This window comes from Desmodus rotundus, chromosome 2, assembly GCF_022682495.2.
Source record: "Desmodus rotundus isolate HL8 chromosome 2, HLdesRot8A.1, whole genome shotgun sequence".
Classification (NCBI taxonomy): Eukaryota; Metazoa; Chordata; class Mammalia; order Chiroptera; family Phyllostomidae; genus Desmodus; species Desmodus rotundus.
In genome coordinates this window covers 90039370-90064742 of record NC_071388.1, presented here as the reverse complement: position 1 = coordinate 90064742, position 25373 = coordinate 90039370, and the positions used below count along the sequence as shown (strand labels likewise).

The 25373-nt window shown below is 41.7% G+C and overlaps 1 protein-coding gene across 1 annotated transcript; it reads left to right on the top strand.

Annotated features, from left to right (window-relative positions):
• The first annotated feature begins 529 nt into the window (after positions 1-529).
• On the top strand, positions 530-25120 carry GCSAM (germinal center associated signaling and motility). Its single transcript, XM_045185934.3, has 6 exons — positions 530-616; positions 14712-14848; positions 18590-18643; positions 19647-19693; positions 21325-21353; positions 22248-25120. Exons 1-6 carry the CDS (start codon positions 530-532, stop codon positions 22485-22487), a joined length of 594 nt encoding a protein of 197 aa, XP_045041869.2. The 3' UTR covers positions 22488-25120.
• Positions 25121-25373: the final 253 nt, after the last annotated feature.

Sequence of the window (25373 nt, the reverse complement as noted above, 5' to 3'; positions counted from 1 at the left end):
TTTTCAATGTCTTGCTCTTCCTCTTCTCCTTCTGGCACCCTTATGGTTTGGATGTTGGAACATTTAGAGTTGTCCCAGAGGTTCCTAAGCCTCTCCTCATTTTTGTGGAATTCTTTTGTCTTCATTCTGTTCTGGTTGAATGTTTATTTCTTCCTTCTGCTCCAAACTGTTCATTTGAGTCCCAGTTTCCTTCCCATCACTGTTAACTCGCTGTACATTTTCCTTTATTTCACTTTTCATAAACTTTACTTCTTCCTCTATTTTTCAGCCATACTCAACCATTTTTTTTATGTGAGCATCCTGATTACCAGTGTTTTGAACTCTGCATCTGATAGGTTGGCTGTCTGTTCATCATTTAGTTGTATTTTTTCAAGAGCTTTGATCTGTTCTTTCATTTGTGCCTTTTTTTTTTTTTTGTCTCAAGCACCTGTTACCTAGTAAGGGGTGGAACCTTAGGTATTTGCCAGGGTGGGCAACCTAGTCACTGAGTTGTGGCACTGTATGTGGGGGAGGGGCCTGAGAGGAGACAATGTCTGTTGATCAGCTCTTGGCCAGCTTTCAGTCACTTCCTCTGCTACCCACTAGCAAACTGGGGTCTTCTCGTGCTGATTCCCAGGTGGGTGGGCTTGTATACATTCTAGGACCCTGTTGGTCTCTCCAATGAACTCTCCTGTGAGTCTGGGAGTTTCTCCCACTTTCGCAATCCACACAGATTTTTTCAGAGGTTTTTAAGCTTTATTTCCCTGCACTGGAACCCTTGGTTGTGTGGTTTGTCTTGCTCCCCAGTTGCTCCTCTGGGTTTATCTGCATGCAAATGTGGGGCCGTCCACTCCACCAGCTGCCACCTGACCCGCCCCTGTCCTCCAGCCACTGCCTTGCCACACATCCTCTCCACCCCAGCTGCCCGTCTCCACCCCTCCTACAGGTCTGGATGAATGTTTCTTCTTTAACTTTGGTTGTCGGAGTTCCATACAATCAACGTTGTTTGGTATTCTGGCAGTTCTGGTTATTTTTTTGTTTGTAAATTTGTTGTTGTCTTCCTTTGGGTGTGCGAGGAGGCAAAGTGTATCTATGTATGCCTCCATCTTGGTAAGACAAAAAATACCAAATTTCTAAGTGCAATTACTCTTCAAAAATAAATCAGGAAGAAGTGGCTGGAAAAAAATATCCAGATTCTGCTTCCCAATTCATCAACCTGGTCAGCCACACCTCAACAGAAAGGAGAAGGTTCTGTCCAGCTAGGTGTGACAGGGCAATGGAGTGTAAAGCCCTGAATCTGGAACAAGACACCAGGAGGGAGAAGTTCTCTGCACCACAGTAGTTGTACTCACAGGGGGCTCAGTGGGCACCAAACACTCTTCTGAGGGTTTTGCCTGCATTAGCTTGGGCAATCATCCCGTGACCTTTAGGAGGTGAGTGCCATCATTGCCCCGTTTCACAGAGAAAGTAATGGAGTTTAAGGAATTCGGATCAATTACTCAAAGCTTAAATGTGATGACGCTGGGACTCAAATCTCCTAAACACATTCAATATTATTTAAGATGATTTTTAAGTTCTCTCGATTCTGTTTTGGATATCTAAGCCATTGGAGAAGAGGAGGATACTCACCACGAATGGTCGTCATTGTCAGTGTCTGACTAGGTTTGTGTCCTGGAGTGTAAACATTGTGTTGCAGGGGAAGAACCCTAAACAAGGCACTGAGATGTGAAATAATCAGCAGCGTGCATGGTGTATACCAGCCCTCATAAACAGGAGACAGTTGTGCCCAGGTCTCTTCCTTCATCCCAGAGAATGTCATCCACAGACTTCGGCCTGAGGAGGGCACTCAGCTCATGTCCATTTGACTCTTTTGAGGAATCCCACTTATTCGCAGAGCCCAGAAGATTGTCTGCTTTGAAAAGTTTTAGATAACAGATTTCCTTTAGTCCTTTGATCTTTGGAATGTTTTCTTTTTTTAAATTTAGCTTTTAACTTTTACAGTGATCAAACCTAGTTTTCATTTCCTCCAGAGAGTTAATGTTCTATATTCTAATTTAATCTTACTAAGGAAAAACAGGAAACTTTACAAAAAGAGGCATTCTTTCCAAGGGTTGTTCATGGTCCAAACAATGACAGGGAGGTGCTGGAGCATCCTCCCGTCAGTTCCATCCTGAGAAGCCCTCTCAGTGAGCTAAACAAATTCCTATTATATTTTCAAACAGTCGCCTTACCATAGAATAACCCTCTGTGTCATTATTGCTTCTGGCAAGTCAGTGGAGCTATATGCTAACATCCCTCCACCAGGATACAAAATCCCAGCCCCAAAATTCATTTAGAGAGGTCCTGCTGGAACTCTGCTGCTTCCTCCTCTTTAAAACCAAAAGCTCCTTAATGGAGAATATCAGCAATTAATGGTCACAGTTTTCAGATACATTACTCTCTGAAATTAACCAAGACTCCTATCAGCTCATATTTAGCATCTGGATTAAACAGTTAAAAGGTACTCATATATTTGGGAAGACTTCTCAACATTATCCTCCACACAGTCTCCATTGTCTCTGTATACTTTCTGGAGGGAAGTAGGATAGGGAAGTCTTAGCTTAGCTATTTGATTCCTGACTCTAAAAAAACTCTTAAATAAACCAGTCCTTGTCCTGTCATAAAATGTACCAAAAGCATTATCCTTATGCATGAATAGCTCTCCCAGATTACTTCTCCAATCACAAAAAGCTTAAAAGGAGTAGGCTAGAGCTAGATTGATGCCATCCAGTTCTTTGAGACTGAAGGAGCTCAGAGTCCCTTAACTGAAAGGCATCTAACCTGCTTTGGCAGCTGAGCCCAGCTGCAAGTTTGAAAACCACTCAAAATCTGGGAAACCACAACGCACTCCAAACACACAACATTTCAGCCTTTCCAGACACACCGGAGTGATATAGAACAGAGTTCAAAGCCAAGCTTATTTTTCCAAGATATTTATTAAACAGGACAATGAATAGATAGATAAGGTCCACACTCTGTTTGAACTTATCCTCTAGCTCTCTGGCTTACTATCGGGGTGTCCTTGAGTAAGTCACTTTACTTCTATGAGCCTGGATAGAATTTATTCCAAAGAATTCTTGCATGAGCAAATGAGAAATTGTATCTAAAGCATTTAACACACTGTATGGATTATAGAAAGTTCTCAACAAATGGTTATTCTGATTGTATTTGTTATCCTGTGATCTTGGAGGTATAGCAAAACAGTCTTTGCACTGGCCATTAATTCTTTAGAGTAATACCAAAGGACAGGAAACTAAATTTTACAATTCCAGCTCAAATTTTCTCTAATTTCACCATTATCTGCTTACAAACATCCAGGTTTTTATTTCCAATTCAATTTATGTAATTTTCTCCTAATTATTAGGCACTGGGGAGAATAAAGAGAGAATGTAAGATTCAAAGATTTGTTAGTCTTCTTTGTGTGGGGGTTATGTGTTGCTATACTTTTATCTGTGGAATGGAGGTAGATTGTTTAGTCCAGAGCCAGTTTCATAGCGATAAATGTATATAGTATAAATGTCCTGCTCTGTCCCACCACCTTACACAATCACAAGAAATGTTCATGATTAGTGAGTGCACGGGATCTCAGAAGGGAAGCAGCCACATTCTTGGGGAGAAAGGAGCCACGGAGAGTGTGGATTTAGGCTGGGAAGATGTCAGCAAGATAGGTGGGAGCGGAGTCCACTTCCCTCTGCACACGGGTGAAACACCTAGCCAATCTTCTGAGGAACAGAGCAAAAAGCCAACAGTATCCCACCATATATGAAGACTGGAGACCAAAACTTGTAGAGGACATTGAAAAATCAGGTGGTAAGGAGAGTGCCTCAGGACAATAAGGTCCCTGGGTCCAGCACAGGGACCAGGATGGCTGCAGCCCCAGGTCTGCTGCAGGGTTCTTGGAAGAGAGCCAGTCAACGGCTCCCTCCCCTGCCAAACAAGGTCTGAGCAGCACTGGGGGAGACCTGGTTGCTTGATGTCTGGGGAGGGGTGGGCAATAAGAATGAAGTGTAAATACACAGGGATTGTGTGCACCCCCTGGGGAGAGTTGGGCTGTGAAGAACCTTGACTGGGTTAGTCTGGGGTCTGGTTGGAGAGTGGGACTGTGTGAGAGTCCAGGCCCTTGTATGGAATGTCATGCTTGAGCAGGAGGAATTTTTCAAAAAGAAAAAATGAAAAAAGAGGTACTCGGCAGCTGTTCAGGGAATTCTCCTGCAGCAGCTGCCCCCGCCTCTGCTCCCCTAACCCTGCCCAGCTGCCCATCCCACCACACCCACAGGCCCGGGACAAGCTCGCTTGACCCCACCACCCAGAGGCATTGCACACCCGACCCCTGTGCCCCGGGGGAAGCAGTTGAGGAGGCGAGCACCTGCATCCACACTGGCAACCACGTTGGCACCCCTGCCCTGCAGAGCCAACTGGCTCTCTAAGAGGAAGGTGGAGACGACCCCAAAGAGGAGAACTGAGGGAGTCAGGGAGTCAGAAATTCCCAGAAAGACTTAACTCAATGGGGGGGCCTGAACTACCCTGAAGGGGCTCTGAGAGTCCCTAGCATCGAGGACAGCAAGGAGTGAGAAGGAGGTGTGTGAATTGCCCCAATTTGGTGCACTTCAAGGACAGCGCAACTGGTGGACTGAAGGCCTAAGCTAGGCACTGAAGGGCACTGGGGGCCCAGCAGTGAACTGAGGGACTGGGCTGAGGGCTGGGTGAGTGCAGCTCAAGAAGGGAGAAAAGCAAAATCAAATTCCCTGTCAACCTGCTGCAGCCAGGAAGACCAACAGAACTGGCTTGACCAGTTTGAAGCCAGCAGGAGGCTTTTGTTTTTTTAAGTAATGTTTTTTCTTTTAACTTCTTCTTCCTTTCTTTCCTTCTTTCTTTTTTTATTCATTCTTCCCTTTGTCCTTTCTTTCCTTTTATATCTCTTCTTCCTTCCTTTCTTCTTCTTTTTTTATTTAAATTCCCAGAAATGAGACAATAAAACCTGAAGCTGTGAAAAGACCAGAGTTGGACCCAAAGAGGGGTCATCCCAACAGCTGAGACAGTGAGACAAATTTCACTTTGCTACTCCAGAGAACTTGCAAGTTATTGTATATTTGTATTATTATTTTTTCATTATTCTTACATCTTTTATTTTATTAGTATCTTTGTATTTCTCTTCTTTTTGTTTAGTCTTCTTTGCTTGGCTTGTTAAATTGCATTGTTTGACTGGTTTCCCTTGTTCTCTCTTTCATAGTGTATTTTTAGCTTACCGTCTTTCACCTCACTTGTGTTCCATTAGCACACTACTCTAGGCCCTATACTCCCTATTCTGGTTATCCAGATCACATAGATTCTGTCATATGATTGCTGCTCCATCATTGTTGTAAACAATTGTGGTTCCATACAATTGTAAATACTATACAGCTCCCCATCCAGATCTTAGCTAACTTCACTATTTCCTGAACTTTACTACTGGTGTGGTTAACTCTATTCTCTCACACATTACACCTATTTTCTATCCTTCACTCTCACTTACCTTATAATCTGACCTCCCACAGGCTCACAGCTTTCTAGATCCAACTCACAATCTTACCCCCACCCCCAACAAGAGTCTTATCTTCTTTCCACCCTTTCTAAAAAGTGACTAGTTGGTTGAAATATCACGATTAACACTACACATATCCAAAGGATCTCCTATCTCTTCTCTAGAGATTAGTACTTTAAATACCATAGAATATACTCCTGCTGTCTTAAACCATTTTGCCTTTCCCCTCCAACTCACCAAAAAAGAGTGGGTGGAAGCTGTGAACACCAGGATACCTGCTGGAAGAGGAAAGCCACTAACAAAGGAACCACAAACAGATAACAACGGAAGAAGGTGAAGGAGGGAGTGGAAGCCACACTAACCTCAATCCAGGACCTATCTGGAAATACAACTAAATGGTGGAGAAATTACTCAGAACAAACAACTGAACAAGAGCAAGAGAGAATCCTCAAAACCTTGTACACACAGGAGAACCAGCTTCAGCACAACCTGCCCACTCCTGCACAAGAGGTGGTGGACAGAGTGACCCTCAGTTAACTAGCTGGAAGGAAGGACCCACCAAAGAAAGACCCAATAACAATCAAAACCCAAAGACATACACAGGGTCAACAGTCCAAGACCAGCGAGCTCTGGAGATCAAGGAGATTGCACCACTGAATCTCACAGGCATTCTACCACAGAAGTTCACACCATAAACCCAGGGGAAACAATCCCCAAATGAAAACAAAGGAGGAAGCCTCAGAAAGAATGTTAAATGAGATTGAGGCAAGTCAACTATCACATAATGAGTTCAAAGCAGTGGTTATAAGGAAGCACAATGAGCTCACAGAGAATTAGCAAAAACTACAGAGAATCTACAATGAACTCACTGAAAACTATATCAACATGAAAAAGGAAATAGAAACTATCAAGAAGGGCCAAGAGGAAATGAAGAATACAATTTCTAAACTGAAGAACACAGTAGAAGGAATCAAAAGCAGGCTCAATGAAGCAGAGGATCGGATCAGCGAGCTGGAGGACAAAGTAGAAAAAAACACCCAGAATGAGCAAGAAAAGGAAAAGAGGCTCAGAAAGAATGAAGAGGGATTAAGGGAAATACAGGACAACATGAAATGAAATAATATCTGTGTAATAAGGATACCAGAAGGAGAAGAGGAAGAGCAAGGGATAGAAAACCTGTTTAAAAAAGTAATGATGGAAAACTTCCCTAATTTGATGAGAGAAAAAGTCACACATATCCAGGAAACACAGAGAGTCCCAAGCAAGAGGAACCCAAAGAGGCCCACTTCAAGACACATCATAATTAAAATGTTAAAATTCTAAGACAAAGAGAGAATCGTAGAGGCAGCAAGGGAAAAACAGGACACAACATACAAGGAAGTCCCAATAAGGCTAGCAGCTGACTTCTCAGTGGAAACACCCCAAGCCAGAAGGGAATGGCAAAAAATATTCCAAGTAATGACAACCAGAGGCCTGCAACCAAGACTACTTTATCCAGCAAGGTTCTCAATGAAAATCAAATGCCAAATAAGGAGCTTCCTGGAAAAAAGAAGCCTCAAAGAATACACCTCCACCAAACCAGCTCTGCAAGAGATGCTAAAGGGACAGCTTTAAGAAAAGGAAAGAAAAGAGCGAGACAGAGAAGAACACAGGTATGAAAAAAATGGCAATGAATAAGTGCCTATGAATAATAACCTTAAATGTAAATTGATTACATGCCCCAATCAAAAGACACAGAAAAGCTGAGTGGATAAGAAAACATGACCCGCACATATGCTGCCTACAAGAGACCCACCTCAGAACAAAAAACCTACACAGACTGAAAGTCAAGGGCTGGAAACAAATATTTCAAGCAAATGGACAAGGAAAAAAAGCCGGGGTAGCAATACTCATATCGGACAAAATAGACTTCAAAAAAAGAGTCATAAAAAGAGACATAGAAGGTCACATCACAATACCCAAGGGAAAATCCACCAAGAAGACATAAACATTGTAAATATATATGCACCCAACATAGGAGCACCCAAATACATAAAGAAAATCTTGGAGGACTTCAACAAAGATATTGACAGCAACACAATTACAGTAGGGGATTTTAACACCCCACTGTCAAAAATGGACAGATCTTCCAAACAAAATATCAACAAAGACATTGTGGCATGGAACAATGCCCTAGATGAAATGGACTTAATTGATATATATAGTCTTTCATCCCAAAGAAGCAAGATGCACATTCAAATGCACATTTTCAAAGATAGACCACATGAGAGGACACAAAACAAGCCTCAACAAATTCAAGAAAATTGAAATCATATCAAGCATTTTCTGTGACCACAAGGGACTGAAACTAGAAACCAACCTCAAGGAAAAAACTCAAGCTCATGGAGATTGAATACCATGCTATTAAACAATGAATGGGTCAAGAATGAGATCAAGGATGAAATCAAAAAGTTTCTGGAAACTAATGAAAAGGAACTCACAACAATCCAAAACTTATGGAACACAGAGAAGGCAGTCCTGAGAAGGAAGTTCATAGTGATACAGGCCTACCTAAAAAAAATTGAAACATTTCAAATAAACAACCTAACCCTACATCTACAAGAACCCAAGGAACAGCAACAAAGACAGCCCAGAGCAAGTAGAAAGAAGGAAATAACCAAGATCAGAGCAGAACTAAATGACATAGAGACTAAAAGCACAATTCTAAGGATCGATGAATCCAACAGTTGGTTTTTTGAAAAGATAAACAAAATCAACAAGCTCTTAAGCAGGCTCATCAAGAAAAAAAGAGGAAGGACCCAAATAAACACAATCAGAAATGAAGGAGGAGAGATTACAACTGATACCACAGAAATACAAAGGATTGTAAGAAATTACTACAAAGAACTATATGCCAAGAACTTTGAAAACCTAGGTGAAGTGGACAAATTTCTAGTAAAATATAATCTTCCAAAACTCAGTGAAGAAGAAGCAGAAAGCCTGAACAGACCAATAACACCTGATGAAATTGAAATAGTAATCAAAACGCTTCTGACACACAAAAGCCCTGGACCAGACAGTTTTACAGGAGAATTTTACAAAGAATTTAAGGGAGAGCTAACCCCCACCCTCCACAGAGTATTCCAAAAAATTCAAGAAGATGGAAGACTCCTAAACTCTTTTTATGAAGCTAGCATCATCCTAATCCCAAAACAAGATAAAGACATAACAAAGAAAGAAAACTTCAGGCCAGTATCACTGATGAACATAGATGTTAAAATTCTTAACAAAGTATTGGCAAATCACATCCAGCAATACATTAAAATGAATCCCACCACGATCAAGTGGGATTCATCCCAGGGATGCAAAGATGGTACAATATTTGCAAATCTATAAACATAATACACCACATAAACAAAATGAAAGGAAAAAATCACATGATTATAGCAATACATGTGGAAAAAGCATTTGATAAGGTACAGCACCCCAAAACACTCAGCAAAGTGGGAATAGAGAGAGCATTCCTCAACATAATAAAGGCCATATATGAGAGACCTACAACCAACATCATACTCAATGGACAAAAAATTAGAGCTTTCCCACTAAAATCAGGAATGAGACAAGGATGCCTGCATTCACCACTCCTATTCAACATAGTACTGCAGTCCTAGCCACAGCAATCAGACAAGAAAAAGCAATAAAAGTATTCCAAATTGGAAAAGAGGAAACAAAATTGTCATTCTTTGCAGATGACATGAGAGTGTACATAGAAAATCCTATAGACTCCACCAAAAAACTACATCACCTAATAAATGAATTTGGCAAAACAGAGGAATACAAAGTCAATATCCAGAAATCAAAGGCATTTGTGTACACCAATGATGAAATATCAGAAACAGAAATCGGGAAAAAAATCCCATTTGATATAGCAACAAGAAAAATAAAATACCTAGGAATAAACCTAACCAAGGAGGTAAAAGACCTGTACTCAGAAAACTACACAACACTGAAGAAAGAAATTAAGGAAGACACAAACAAATGGAAGCATGTACCATGCTCATGGATTGGAAGAATTAACATCATCAAAATGGCCATACTACCCAAAGCGATTTATAGATTCAATGCAATCCCTAGTAAAGTACCCATGACATATTTCACAGATATAGAACAAACATTTCAGAAATTTATATGGAAACATAAATAACCCTGAATAGCTGCAGCAATTTTGAGAAAGAACAAAACAGGATGGAACACAATACCTGATATCAAATTGTATTACAAGGCCACTATAATCAAAACAGCCTGGTACTGGCATCAAAATAGGCACATAGACCAATGGAACAGAACAGAGAGCCCAAAAATAAACCCAAGTGTTTATGGTCAATTAATATTTGACAAAGGGCATGCCAAGAAAAAAAAATGGCCCAAATGAAAGAACAGATCAAAGCTCCAGAAATAATTCAACTAAGCAACCAAGAGATAGCCAACCTATCAGGTGCAGAGTTCAAAACACTGGTAATCAGGATGCTCATAGAATTGGTTGAATTTGATTGCAAATTAGATGAAAAAATGAAGGCTATGCTAAGAGAAACAAAGGAAAATGTACAGGGAACCAATAGTGATGCGAAGGAAACTGGGACTCAAATCAATGGTGTGGAGCAGAAGGAAGAAAGAAACATCCAACCAGAAAAGAATGAAGAAACAAGAATTCAAAAAAATGAGGAGAGGCTTAGGAACCTCCAGGACATCTTGAAATGTTCCGACATCCGAATTATAGGGGTGCCAGAAGGAGAAGAGGAAGAACAAAAAATTGAAAACTTATTTGAACAAATAATGAAGGAGAACTTCTCTAATCTGGCAAAGGAAATAGACTTCCAGGAAGTCCAGGAAGCTCAGAGAGTCCCAAAGAAGCTGGACCCAAGGAGGAACACACCAAGGCACATCATAGTCACATTACCTAAGATTAAGCAGAAGGAGAGAATCTTAGAAGCAGCAAGAGATAAGGACACAGTTACCTACAAAGGAGTTCCCATAAGACTGTCAGCTGACTTCTCCAAAGAGACCTTGCAGGAAAGAAGGGGCTGGCAAGAAGTATTCCAACTCATGAAAGGCAAGAACCTGCATCCAAGATTACTATATCCAGCAAAGCTATAATTTAGAATGGAAGGGAAGATAAAGTGCTTCTCAGATAAGGTCAAGTTAAAGGAGTTCATCATCACCAAGCCCTTATTATATGAAATGTTAAAGGGATTTATCTAAGAAAAAGAAGATAAAAAATATGAACAGTAAAAATGACAGCAAATTCGCAGTTAATAACAACCACACCCAAAACAAAAACAAAAGCAAACTAAGCAAACAACTAGAACAGGAACAGAACCACAGAAATGGAAATCACATGGAAGGTTATCAATAAGGGGGAGGGGGGGAAGGTACAGAGAATAAGTAGCATAAATGGTAGGTAGAAAATAGACAGGGGGAGGGTAAGAATAGTACAGGAAATGTAGAAGCCAAAGAACTTATATGTATGACCCATGGACATGAACTATAGTGGGGGAATGTGGGAGGGAGGGGGTGGGCAGGATGGAGTGGAGTGAAGGGGGAGAAATGGAACAACTGTAATGGCATAATCAATAAAAATATTAAAACATATTTGACAAAGGGGGAAGAAGAATAAAATGGAGCAAAAATAGCCTCTTCAACAAATGGTGTTGGGAGATCTGGACAGCTATGTGCAAAAAAACGAAACTCGATCACCAACTTACATCATACGCAGAAGTAAATTGAAGATGGATAAAAGACTTAAATATAAGTCATTGCATCATAAAAGTCCTAGAGGAAACCATTGGCAGGAAGATCTCAGACATTCCACACAGCATCATCTTCACTGATATGTCCTCTAAAGCAAGGGACATAAAGGAAAGAATAAACAAATGGGACCCCATCAAAATTAAAAGCTTCTGCATGGCTAAAGAAAACAGCATTAAAATGAAAAGAGAACCAACAGTATGGGAAAACATATTTGCCAATGATACCTCAGACAAGGGTTTGATCTCCAAAATATATAAAGAACTCACACAACTGCACTCCAGGAAGACAAAAAACCCAGTTAAAAAATGGGCAAAAGACTTGAACAGACAGTTCTCCAAGGAGGACATACAGAGGACCCAGAGACATATGAAAAGATGCTCAGCATCACTAGCCATCAGAGAGATGCAAATTAAAACCACAATGAGGTACCATTTCACACCAGTCAGAGTGGCCATCATAAACAAATGAACAAACAAATGTTGAAGAGGATGTGGAGAAAAGGGAACACTAGTGCACTGTTGGTGGGATTCTACAGACTGGAGCAGCCACTGTGGAAAACAGTATGGAATTTCCTCAGAAAACTAAAAATGGAACTGCCCTTTGACCCAGCAATTCCACTGCTGGGATTATACCCTAAGAACCCTGAAACACCCATCCAAAAGAACCTATGCACCCCAATGTTTATAGCAGCACAATTTACAATAGCCAAGTGCTGAAAGCAACCTAAGTGCCCATCAGTAAATGAATGGATCAAAAAAAACTGGTACATTACACAATAGAATTCTATGCAGCAGAAAGAAGGAAGGATCTCCTACCCTTTGTGACAGCATGGATGGAACTGGAGAGCATTATGCTAAGTGAAATAAGCCAGGCAGTGAGGGACAAATACCATATGATCTCACCTTTAACTGGAACATACTCAACAAAAGAAAAAAGCAAACAAAATATAACCAGAGACATGAAATTAAGAACAATCTAATAATAGCCAGAGGGGAGGGGGGAGGATACAGTGGGGAGAAGTGTTTTCAGAACTACTATAAAGGACACATGGACAAAACCAAGGGGGAGGGTGGAAGCAAGGGAGGGAAGCAGGTTTGGCTAGGGTTGGGGGGGTGTGGTGGGGAGAAAATGCAAACAACTATAACTGAACATCAATAAAGTAATAAAAAGTAAAATAAATAAAATGAAAGTTCCTGATTAGTAGCTAACACTTCCATAGCTCAGCTTCTCCATCTAGTGGCCTGAGTATAACAAGTCTGAAAGTTGAGCAATCCCCAGCCTATCCTTAAATTAAAATAGCGACTGATTTCTAACCTTTACCCCTATGGCTTGACTGGCTGGTCCCAAAAAGGCCTTTGCTCAACATTGGAACTAATTAAGCCACCCATGAGACAACATACGGTCTGTTTGCTCCAGCTGCACCACCCAGGGCACTTAGGAGTCAACAACAGCCCTTCTCAATCGCTGAGCTCCCCTGTCCATTTTGTCTTTCCGCTACAATGCTGAGATGGTCTGGCTCCCTGCTGCTGACCTCTAGGTAGTGCAAAAGGTACAGGGGCCATTGAGGAAATCCCCCAGTGACCGATTCCAGGCTAGAGAGCAGCTACTGGGGCAAGAGTGATGTGTGATAGGTCTCGTATGGAACAAGTGGTACCACAGTCTCTCTAAAACTCTTTCTTCTGAGCCCCCTCCTGATGCTGCTCTTGACTGTCACAGGTATGATCTCTGTATTACCTCAGGGCAAGCAATTAAGTATTTTGCACTTTCTCTTACTTTATTTCAAGGACCTCCATGAGGGCAGGCTTATGTCTGCTTTGCTCACCACTGAACCCACATTGCCCCTCGCATAGTAGGTTCTCAACACAGACTTGTTGAAGGGATGGGAGAGCAAATGAGTGACCAAAGTGGAACCAACTATTAAATATAAAGATAATATAAAAAATTCATGATTCTTGTCCTCAAGTTCATTTATTTTTTAACCTCATTTTTCTATTGAGATAAGATTCATATACAGTAAAAATGCAGCTTTTTTGGTACGCAGCTCTATGAATTATGAGAAATGCATACATTAATGTAGCTGTCACCACGAGATACCAAAGAACAACAAAACAAATTCCTTCCTGCTTTTGAAAGTTCACCCCTCTCACCCCTCTTCCTGGCCACTACTGATATGTTTTCTGTCCCTACAGTTTCGCCTTGTCCCAGCCAAATATCATAAAAAGAAGACTTGAAGTCTGGCTTTTTGTACTTGTCATCACTTAGTGTAATTTAAGATCCCACTGTGTGGTTGCACACATCAGTGGTCCATTCCTTTTCATTTCTGGGCAGTGTTCTACTTATGTAGATGCAACCCCTTAGCCACTCATCACTTTTTGTGGGGCAATTATAAGTAAAGCGGCTCTATATTGTTTGCCTACAGGTTTCCTGAAGGTCTTCATTTTTTATTTCACTTGGATAAACATCTAGGAGTGGGATTGCTAAATTGCATGGTAAGGCTCTGAAAAACTGCCACACTGCTTTCCCATCAGCAGTGCGTGAGAATTCTAGGTGTTCTGCGTCCTTTGCAACACTTGGTATTATCAGATTTTGTTTTTGTTTTCAGTGGTAGCCATTCTGATAGATGTGTAAAGGTATTGCATTACAGTTTTGATTTACATTTCCTAATGACTTTTCCAGTGTTTATTTGCCATCTGTTTATGGGTATTTTTTATCCTCCCCCAAGGACATGATTATTGATTTTGGAGATGGGGGAAGGAAAGGAGAGAGAGAGACATCGATTGGTTGTTTCTCATATATGTCCTGACTGGGAATCAAACCTGCAGCCTAGGCGTGGGTCCTGACTGGGAACCAAACCCATGACCTTTCTCACTTTACAGGATGCCACTCCAATCAAGTGAGCCACACCAGCTGGGGGTCATTGTATATTTTTCTTTGGTAAAGTGTCTGTCAAATATTTTGCTTATTTTGGTATTGGTTGTCTGTTTTCTTCTTAGTGAATTTTGAGAGTTCTCTGTATGTTCTGAATAAAAATCTTTTTATCAGATGTAAGTTTTGCTAATATTTTCTACTGTTCTTTGGCTTGACATTTAATTTGTTTAAAACTTCTCTTGTTCTAAAACCAAATTCACCACTCTCACTTTTCAAATGCTTTAAAGTGGTTTAATAAATGTAGGTATCTGAGGGGAGAACTTCATGGTCTGTCTGTAATTGCAGACGGGGCTTCCCCAGGGGCTCAAATCTTTCACTGACCAGTGACTCTGGTGAAGAGCGACAGCCTGGTTCTTTCAGGAAGCTGACATTTTAGGAAGTTGTGCACATGTGTACCTCTGACTCTTCTCCCTGGGCTCCTCCTCCCCTCTGCAGAGAGATACTCTTCTCCTTTTAGCTCTCTCTGCACCGGTGGCCAGAAGAGCGCAGCTCCATCTCTGAGTCGGGAGCTGCCCTGACGGAGCGCAAGGCCGGCAGAGGGGAAGGCACCTGGAGGACTGAGAGGATGGGGAACTCTCTGCTGAGGGAAAACAGGTGAGTCCAAGCTCCCTAAGAGGGACCAGAGGAGATGGGTCAGGGCAATGTAGTCAGAAAGAGAAAAAGAGGTCTGCTCCTAGGAGGGAAAAGAATTGAGTAAGGAACTGACGAGAATGAAGGGCGTTCTACTGTGCCAGACACCAAGTTCAATTCCTTACAAGTGTGGCCTTCTCCCAAGACAACAGTGAGCAGCTGGTGGAGAACAGCTGAAAGGGGGAGGACCTTGTCAATGGAGGTCTAGGCCACGGACCACCACCTGGGAAGTAGGACAACTTTCTGAGGCCCAGAAGGGATGCTCTCCTGAGCTCTTAATGCCCACAAGGAGCTCAGAGACACCACCGCCTTTTTAATCACTGTTTAAGTTCAAAATAAATCACAAACTTCCTGCCATTATGAGGTCATGTCTGGTGCACACTTCCTGCAACAGGTAAGCAGAGGTCATTGAAATTGGTAGAGAAATTGGCTTAAATTTTCTGGACCTCAGTTTCCTCACTTCAACTGGAAATAATAATATAATACATACTTTGGAGGGTTGTAGTATCTGTGATGCTAGTACATAGCGCCTGACGCATAGTCGGGTTCAATAATTAGAAGATTTTTTTTTCTGGGGCCATCATCTTCAGTGACATCAAAGCAGCCATTGTATCACCAAAACAAGGAAGGCCCAGGGTACAGAGCAGGTGACCTAGGGAAAATGAGCTAACGAGGTCAGGGGCAGGGTGTCTTTACAGAATTATGTTTGGTGTCCCAGGTCTCGGTTCATCAGTTCATGCCACCGGGAGCTACAACAAAATCCAAAATGCCACCTGTCAAAAGGAGGCTTGTGGATCCTGTGCATTGTCTCCCACCCTCCTCTGGAGAGTCAGTGAGCGCTGGCTGAGACCTCTCCTCCCAAATCCTCACAGTCCTTGGTCAGTCTGCCACTCTAGCGCTCTTTTATCGGATTAAAAATTCCCATTTTTATGTGTAGATATGAGATCCCCAAATATAGAGCTTGTTTCCTATTCATCTTGGAATCCCCGTCGCCTGGCATTGTTTCTGACGTATAGTAGCCACTCAGTAAGTGTTGGATGAATGACTGGAGACGTAGAGAAATACTGTTGGGAAGAAAAATAAAACAAAGTACAGATATGACATGACTGAGAAAATCATGCTTGATGTCACATCTGTAATTTTGTTTCTTAGAACTGTGACGTGGGGGTAAAGGATTGTGACATGAACACTGTTGTAAAACATTAGAAAATATGTAAGGTATAAACAAAAAATAAACTGGTGAATCGCAGTTACAACTGCTGATAACGTTAGATGCATTATCTTTGTCGATATCTATATTTTCTAGCCATTTGTATTCCTTCATCTGAGAGAGTCAATAATGTCTTTAGCCTATTTTTGTTTTGGATTTTGGTCTACTTTGTTTTACTGAGAGGAAAAGGTATTTGTATTTTGAAGGAATTAACCACTGCTCATAAACATTACAAGAAAATGTTTTCCAGTCTGTGTTTCTTGTGCCATCCAGACTTTTTTATGTTTTTCTTATTATACTTTAAACACATTTGAATTAAATCTAGACTACGTTTTGGTTTCTACCAATTTATGCTTAAAATTCTTTACCCACCCCAATATAAGGCAAATCCACACTATGATTTTTATGACCATATTGTTTTACATTTAGCCTCATACATTGAATATATGGTATCAGACATACCTCGTAAATATTTTTTTCCAAATGGTTAATTAGTTGGCCCAACATCTTCATTTCCATGTTCATTCAAAATGTCTCCCTTAATATATTAAAAAGTCTTATATACTCAGATCTGATTTTCAACTTTGCTCCTATTACCGATTATCATGCAATCTGCACACCCCCACCATGTCTCTCCCGATCAACTTTGTTACAAAAGCCAGGAAAACTTCCCCACCCCCTCACTCCAGTTGGGCAGAATGGCATCTGTTCCTTCATGAGAGGATCTCGGAGCCTTAGAGGAAAACATCCGCCAGAAGCAAACCCACTCTTTCCACTTACCGGTTGGAGGTCCTCAGACACATTGTCTAATTTTTTTGTCCACAACATGGACAAAATATGGTCATATTTTTCAACAGTTGCCTCACTGGTAAAAAATATAACCACAGCATCTACATCATGGATTTATTCTAAGATTAAATGTAATATAACATAAAATGTATATGTTACATGCATTATATATATTTCATTATATATAACAAGTATCTGTGGTATAAGGAGTATATATGTAGCACGTGTGTGTGTGTATATATGTGTGTGAGTAAAGAGTACAGTAAGTAGTGCAAGGGACAGGAACCTGGGATTGCTGTAGATTCTGGCCTCCTTCACAGAGGTTATCTGAACACGCTCCAAACCAAAACATCCTAATTGAAATGCAAGAATATATTGCAGAAAAGTTGAGTGGGGAAATAACCAGTTTAAAAATAGCTTTAGCTCACATTTAACTTCATTTGACCTCCCTGATGTAAGCAGTATAAGTCACCTCGTTTTATAGATTAAGAAGCTGTGGCTCAAGGAGTCCAGAGATAATGATTCAGTAACTCAAAATCGACTGTCTTCTTTCATCTTACCCCCATGTCTCTTCAGTGAACCTTATTTCTTAGCATTCGTGTGAGTGGATGGTTTTCTTCTGGTGTTCCTTTAGCCACAGAAACAGGAGATGTAAACAAGTGGCTTAAAGAGTCCTGAATATAGACTGGACAGGAGGAACTACAGCTATGCCTCTCAGCCCCAAAGGCTCTGATGGTACATTGACCCTAGAGGCTGTCAGAGCATCCTGGTGCCCACAGCCAAGGTCACATGCAGCAGCCTTGCCTCCACTGCCCTTTCTAACGCAGTGTCCTGGGAAAGGTCACAGGGGAAGTTATTCTGGGGTGGTGTTTTCCAAACGTTTTTACATAGCGTTACTGGAACATATAGTACTTTACAAAGGGATTTCACATTCAAACATGTAGGATTTGACTATGTCTCATATTCAGAAAGATGCCCAGAAGGAAACTTTAGACTTCAGCCTAGCTGTCTGACTGCAGAGAGAGCCTGAGCCTTTCTGCCATAAAGAATATAACAAGACTGTTGTTCGGTCATACCCTGGGGTCAGGGAGGCAGATCTGATGGTCTTCTGAGCCAGTTAGAGTTGTTCTTTTCTAAGCTACTTATTCATTTATCGAATATTTATTAAAAGTATATTTGCAGCATGCCAGACACTGTGGCATATGTTGGTGACGTACACCATGATGAACAGATACAAATGGTCCCCAACCTTGTGAAGCTCACAGTGCGGGATATACGGAAGTGAGGAGGCCATTATAACATGGTGTGTATAAGAGAAATTCAGAGTGCAGTGGAATCCTGTGTAAATATTGCCTAACCCTTACAATGTCCACACACTCTACCTTGCTTTCCTGGAGGTAACTCTTGTGCGTCCTTCAACACGAGGAGCCAAGTAAATCACTGGAATTGAGCATGAGAAACCCTTTTCCTCTTCAGAGAATACGGCAGACAGTTTCTTCCCTGACGGTGTCATCTTCATAGGCCCAAAGGGCTAGTTAATGTCCTGCAAGGACAAGGGCATTCCAGCAAGATAGATGTGTCCAAGAGAGATGTGACTCTCTTGGAGAAAAAGAAAAAAGAAATACTTTTCACAGAAATGGCAAAGGGAAAAGAGTCACCCCAACAAAGCTGCAGAAGCTAACCATATGATTTGTATCACCTCTCAGGTATTTTAGATGCTGGGACTGCCACATCACAGAAGGGTGTTTCTGCCTTCCATGGTGAGTGGAGTATTGTTTTCTGGAGTTACTTCCTTAAGTGTGGTTTCAGTGTGTCATTTGCTGTAAGTTACCTGTTAACTACTCACTGTCTGTGGCCACAGCAGAAGCCTGTCACTAGCCCTGATAATCATCTGAGAGTCAGTCAGGGAAGCGAGGCTTCAAGCTTGCGGAGAAACAGGAACAATAGCCTCATGGGTGGTACGTGCTCCTCAAACGGGAAAGCCTCAGAAGCAAGGATGAAACTGGCTACCAATTCGGAGAAAGACCCCTTAGTCACACTGTAAATCCCAGAGTCTCCATGCACAGAAGTGCACATTTCTGTCCCTTGCGCAGAGAAGTTATAACCAGGGTAATTATCCACCGTGGGAAACCTTGGAGAGTGAAAGGGATGCTAAACTAGTTAAGGATCGCTAAGTGATTGGCACCGACATTAACTGGACTGTCAGAGCAAACCAGGACATATGGTCATTCTCCTGAGAGCAGATGTTGTCCTGGGGTATTGAGATGACAACGGGCTTCTATTACATTTATATGGAGTTTTTTTCAGTGAGTTGTCTATACAGTGTGGTTACCTCTGTGCTCATATTGGAAATATCTGTTTGTGTGTTTGCTTGTTTATTTGGAGATCATAGATTGGGGTAAGGGCTGGGGTTGGAAATAACCATGGCTTCTTAACTCACATGATATGAAAGCAATCAATATTTTGTCATAAAAATATCTCCAAAAATGTTACCTACAGCAACACCATAATTCTCCATCTATAAATCAATTCCATATCAGCCTTAGAAAAGGGAGAAGAGAGAGAAAAACACAAAAAAGTGATTCTACTTGGTCTCCTTTCATTTTTCCTTTTTTCTATCCTCATTTACCTATGCTGAAGAAGACATTATAAAGGCCTATAACTTTAACAAATAAAAGAGTTAAAAATAAGCTTTTATAAGGAGTATAATTTCTGTTGAAAGCTTCTGGACAATGAAACAACCAATCCTCTTTTCTTTTACAGGAAAAAATTACATATTTTTAAAGCCAGACAAGATTTCCCAAAGGAAAGTAAGTTATGGCTTTCACATCACTTTCGATAGACTCCTATTTCCAAACTGTCCCTTCTCTATGTTTCCAAAGCTCCGCGGGCATATTTGTATGAAACTCACACATGTTGCTGCAATTTGTCTAATTGCGTGTGTTTGTTCCTCCACTGGACTGGGAGCTCACTAAGGAGGGACTGGCTTATTGGTGTCCGTATTCTTCAGTTAGTGCCTGAGGTTTGGAGGCTGAAGGAGCGAACTGGGAAGAGTAAATGCAAAAGGTGGAGTCCTGGGGCCCTCAGAAGGAGCAACAAGGAGGCCAACGTGGGCACAGAGAACACAAAGGAGGGGCAGGGCCTGGTCATAAAGTTTAGGGACGGAGCTGTATGTCTTGAGAATTGCAGAAAGTACCGAAAGGCTTTGCATTAAAAGACATCACCCAGGTTGCTCTGCAGAGAACATACTGTGGTAGGGACTGGCCAAGCAGATGCTGGAAGACCATGTAGGAGCTCATGCAACGGTGTCTGGAGACACAACAGGGCTGAAGTTAAGGAGAAAGAAGAATTCAAGAAGGAGAGGGTAGTGAATGAAATTGCATGTAAGAAGAGACTAAGAAAGTTTAGGCCTGAGGAGAGGTCACTGCATTTCTAGAGAAGAAAAACAAAGTTTGCCTTTTCCTTCCTGGGTTTAAAGAGAAGAGCCTAGTTCATTTACTCAAGAGTCTCAGAAACTAACTCTGTCAGGTGTGTGAATGAACAATAGAGGCCTGCCACCCCTGGCCGGTTCACCCAGGGGAACTGTGGTTCCTAGGAAACCCCAATCTGCATCAGAGCAAAACTTGGTAAAAATAAGACCTCTTCTGCAGGAACTCACTGGCCCTTTCCCTGTAGCGAAGGTCAGGGCAGTCCTAGATGGCTGTGGGACTCCGTGGAGATCCGAGCATCTAGGTGTCGTGCTGAGGGAATGTAAATCCGTACACACAGGATCACGGCACGCCCACCTCCTGGTAGGGTGGTATTGTGAGGCTTCCATGTGAAAGCATGGATTTCACATGCTGTTGATCTGGTGTGTTTGCAAGGGGGTAGCAGGTGTGTCTGTTTGCCTCTTTGTTGAATGACCAGAGCCAGTTGCCTTTAAGTAAACCGGCTTTTGAAAATTTGGGCTGCCAGCAGGTTCAGGAGTGGGAGTGCTCAGAGTGTCCTTCTCTGCAGTGCTTTCCTGGAACTCCTGCCCCCTCACTCTCACCCTCCCCTGACACCTACAGTAAAAACTACAACCCTCCCCTGCATCGTGGGTCTCTCTTAGGCTCTTGTCTGCCTCCTGTGCTAGCCTGTGAGCCCCTTAAATGCAGGGTGTTTCTGTCTTTGTCTCCTCAATGCCTGGCACATGCAATGAGTTTTGTGTAAAGAAGGGGAAAGGGGAGAGAATGAGAAGGAAGTGTGGTTTCTTAACCGAACACCCACTGAATGGGTATCCCTCCACTCAGTCCCTCAGCCTGTGCACAGCTCTGGCTGTGTCCTGTTTAGATGGCCCTGTCATTCCCCGGGGATGTTCCATAGGTCGGCCAGTCTGGTAAGGCTCTCTGGTTTCTCATATCCATGCCCCTCCTCAAGTCTCTCCATGACCTGAAATTCACTGAGTGTCTTCTTTCTCCAGGTGAAAGAACATCATCTGCTACCAACCAGGTATTATGAACAACTCTAAGCCTTTTCCTAAGCTGACAGTAAAAACGTAGACACCCCAGATGGCAGAAGTTGGCCTGCAAGACCCCTTCTGACCTTAACAAGAAAGAAAGACTTCAGATGCTCGTGTTTGTAAGCCCAGGGGCGTACGCAGGCCTGGTGGCAGGAGCAGCGGCCACCTCTGTTGCCCTGTTCATTGAATGAAACAAATATTTATTGAGCACTTAGTCTGTGCCAGGCAGTGTGTTCAGCACTCCACGTGCATCGTCCCACAGAACTGTCACCACCGCCCTTTAAGATTGGCACTACCATTCCCGCCATTTTACAGGTGAAAAAACAGAGATTAAGTGAAATTCCCCAAAGCCAAATGGCTTTCAAGATGGCAGGCGCCGGATTCAGAACCAAGCCTCCCTCCCAAATCTGTGCTTTTTCCTGTGTACTTTGCTGCCTTGCTTTTAATCATCTGAAAGTTTCATGGAATGAGACCTCCTCATTGCATTGTTTCCCTTTATATTAATGCAAACATCTCTAGAATGGGTGGTTAAATATCATAAGCCAATCAATTATATTTAGGTGTCATCAGGGCATTCTTTTTTATAAGAATGGCTGCTCCAGGGCCCTGAGACTGGGAATTACACGGGGCGGTCAGGGGTTACTCTGGAGCATGGGGCAGAGAGAATCCCGGGCAGGCTGAGTACCCCAGGCAGCATGAGCACTCTGGCTGCCTGGGGTAGGTGTTGGGGTAGGGGCAGCCATTTGGGGAAAAAAATCCACAAGATGGAGGGGACGTGCTTTGTGGAAGACAGACTTTGCCCAGGGTCGAGCCTATGTTGAGACTGAAGTATAAAGAAGTGACAAGAGGCCACATCTTGATGGTAGCTCTCTTTCACCCAGCAGGACAACGTTGCCCAGAGCTCTTCAGAGGAGCTGTGCTATGCCCTCATCAATCACACAGTCCTCAGGAGAAGGCCATCGGGGAACTCTGCTGAGGGGTACTATGAGAACGTCCTTCCCCAAGCCGAGAGGCCCAGAGAGGTGTGGAGAGGAACCGAGACTGACTACTCACTTCTCCATGTGCCTTCCACCACTAGGCATCCTCCTTCCCCAGGAGATGAATATGAATTTCTCACCCACTAGAAACTCCTCTCACACCCTGAATAGCCACACCCACTTATACCACATGCGAGGCTCAGCTTTCCCATTTAGAATGAAGCAATTGGACCAAAATTTGTTTCAGCCCAGCAAATAAAAGTTCTGCTTCTCTCTCCCACCCCCACCCCTACATATACACAACAGCCCCTTGTACAGGCATCTCTGCAGAACACGGTTTATAAACCACAGGGCCTCTTAGATCCAACTTAATATTTAACATCCAAAAATCAATCAACTATCCTGAACAGTCTTTGAGAAGAGAGTGACCATATTTGGTACTAAGTGACTTTGGAAATGGGCTACTGTACTCAGAGGCAGGAGGGACTCTCTCGTCTCCTACAGCTACGAGTATCACAAAGGGTCCAGCTCCTCTGTCCAGGGTCTTCATATAAAATGTCCCCAGGCTTGTCCCCTGAAGTCACAAGGAATCTGTACCCAAGGAGGAGAGCAGTCATTCCACATGTGTTTATAGGCCCAACTCCTCACTCACAGCTTTCTATGGGGGCACCTGCATGTTCCTGTCACTCCATGCCTCCAAGTGGCGTCCTCTGACTTTCTGGCCCTGTGGCTTGGTTGGTTACATGGGTTGAATCAGTAAGTCCCAGGCCAAAATTTTATATAATTTTTATGTAATTATAGTCCATATATATATTTTAACTTTGTATTTAAATCTTAATAAGGAAATCATAGCATCAAAGAATGATAGTGTAGAAAGATGTTTGGAGATTCTCTAATCCCACTATTTTTATTATTATTATTTTTTTTTGTGTGTGTGGCTCATTGGCCCAATGTAACATTGCAAGTTGGTGGCAGAACTTTATCTGGAGCCTGATTTCCTGGTTTCCAATTTAGCACTCTTTCAACGTACTACATAAAAGAGCCTCTACTCTATAGGATACGTGTGTATTAAATAATACATCATATATAAAATATGAATAAAATATCCACATGAAGAAAATAACACATACACACAATCCTTCTCTAATGAGCACTTCTTCACACGCTCTGATTATTTTCCCTCATCTGTTCTGCAATGTTCCTAGAATTATAGCACCTAAAATAGTGGTCCTCAAACTGTGGCCCCTGGGACAAATCTGGCCAACTGACTGTTTTGTCAATAAAATGTGTTTTGTCAATAAAATTGGAACAATATAGCTGTAGTCGTATGCTTAGGTAATGTCTGGGGATACTACAGACTTAAGTAGTTGTGATACACACTGTAGGACCTCCAAAGAAAGCCAAAAATATTTATTTTTGGCCATTTTCAAAAAAACAGTTTGGAGATCTTTGTCCTAAATAATCAGAACTAAGATAAACTAAACAGAAATGTGTTGGGGTATTAATTTGACTTGTAACAGCTGGTACCAATAAAATGGTATGGAAATATTAAACCACAAATCAGATGAGTAAGTTCAATAACAATGAACAAATTAGATTATTTTTATATTCACACCTGTTTTCTCAACTTCCTGTTTCAACCCCTGGCTGCTGTCTTAATTTTAAGGATTTTAAAATAGTAAGAGATTTGTTAAGACAAACAATAGATGTATGTTTAATTACTATTTTGTTCCCCAAACAAACCAAAGTTAAATAATCTTGTTATTTAAAATGTTCTACAAGGACAGTGGGAGAGAGGACTGAATGGGGGTGGGGAGTGACCAAGGCAGGGGAGAGTGATGGGGAGAAAACAGGGACAACTGTCATTGAACAGCAATAAAAAAATTAAAATAAGTAAATAAATAAAAATGCAAAAAAATAAAAATAAAATAAAATGTTCTAAGTGCCCATTGTAGATAAATCCAGTGGCTTGAGGTTTCATGTTTCAACACAGGTTCTCTGAGACTTTAGCCAGTTTATAGTCTTCAGCCAAAAAGCCAAACAAATCTTGATATCTTATACTCTACTAACTTTCTCTTTTTAGCAGAATTCTTTTACATTGAACTCTAACTTTGACCTTTGGCCAAGATTCACTCAAGTTCAAACTGAGGCATGGGGGGAGGTAGCGAATACTGTATGAGACGTTAGTATGGCTTAGGGGGCAGAGCGTGAACTCTAGAGTTAGACAATCAATAATTCAAATCCTTCTCTCTTTTCCTCCCTCTGCGAGCCTTGAGCATGTAATTTGGAGGCTCGGCCTTTTCACCCACAAACAGGAGAATTCCATCTAATGTATGTAAATCATTCATCACAGACCCTGAATAAATGATATCAAAGAGCAAAATGAAACAAAAAACTTTATGATGTATAGAAAACCCCAGTGCTTTTGTGCCTGGTGATCCAGGTCACCCAGCAGTCTTCCAGCAAGGCAGAAACACAGAATTCTGGGTTTTGTGCTGAAATTTTTCACTTGGATATTGAGCTCTTGTGGAAGCTGATGAGTTCAAATATTCTTAGTACAATATGTTATATTTGGTTGAGTCTTATCCTGTGAAAGCCTTATCGTCTGAAATAGTATTTGCCTTTTATCAGGAACATATTAAGTATAAATGCTTAACCAAAAATAGTTGATCTTAAAGTGAAATTTGAGAGATTTATGAAAGAGAATTACTTTTGAGCAGAAAAGTCCTTTGGGAGTGCTCTCAAATATCTACAATGTCTGTCTATAATACGGATCCTTTTTTATAGATATCAGGGTTTCTGATGAAAATGGTGCACCATCTTCACAGAAAAGGCACACCAGACAAGCCAGTAAGCCAGGACAAGTGGAATAGCGAAACTGAGACAGGTAGTTAAACAGGCAATTTGCAGCCATTTAGTAAATTCTATCTTCCCTAAACCAAGGACACTTGAGTAAATGGTTTGACCTTCTCCTCCCCAGCCAGAAGGTAAATCAGGGAGCTAGATAACAGAAACCTAATTAGTGTTATTTGC

Bases quoted from the DNA above. Each gene is read 5' to 3' on its own strand.
- GCSAM (XM_045185934.3), top strand. From the start codon at position 530: ATGTCTGTTGATCAGCTCTTGGCCAGCTTTCAGTCACTTCCTCTGCTA. The intron at 14,849-18,589 runs GTGAGTCCAAGC...ATCACCTCTCAG, and splicing joins TCTCTGCTGAGGGAAAACAG to GTATTTTAGATGCTGGGACT. The intron at 19,694-21,324 runs GTAAGTTATGGC...TTCTTTCTCCAG, and splicing joins ACAAGATTTCCCAAAGGAAA to GTGAAAGAACATCATCTGCT.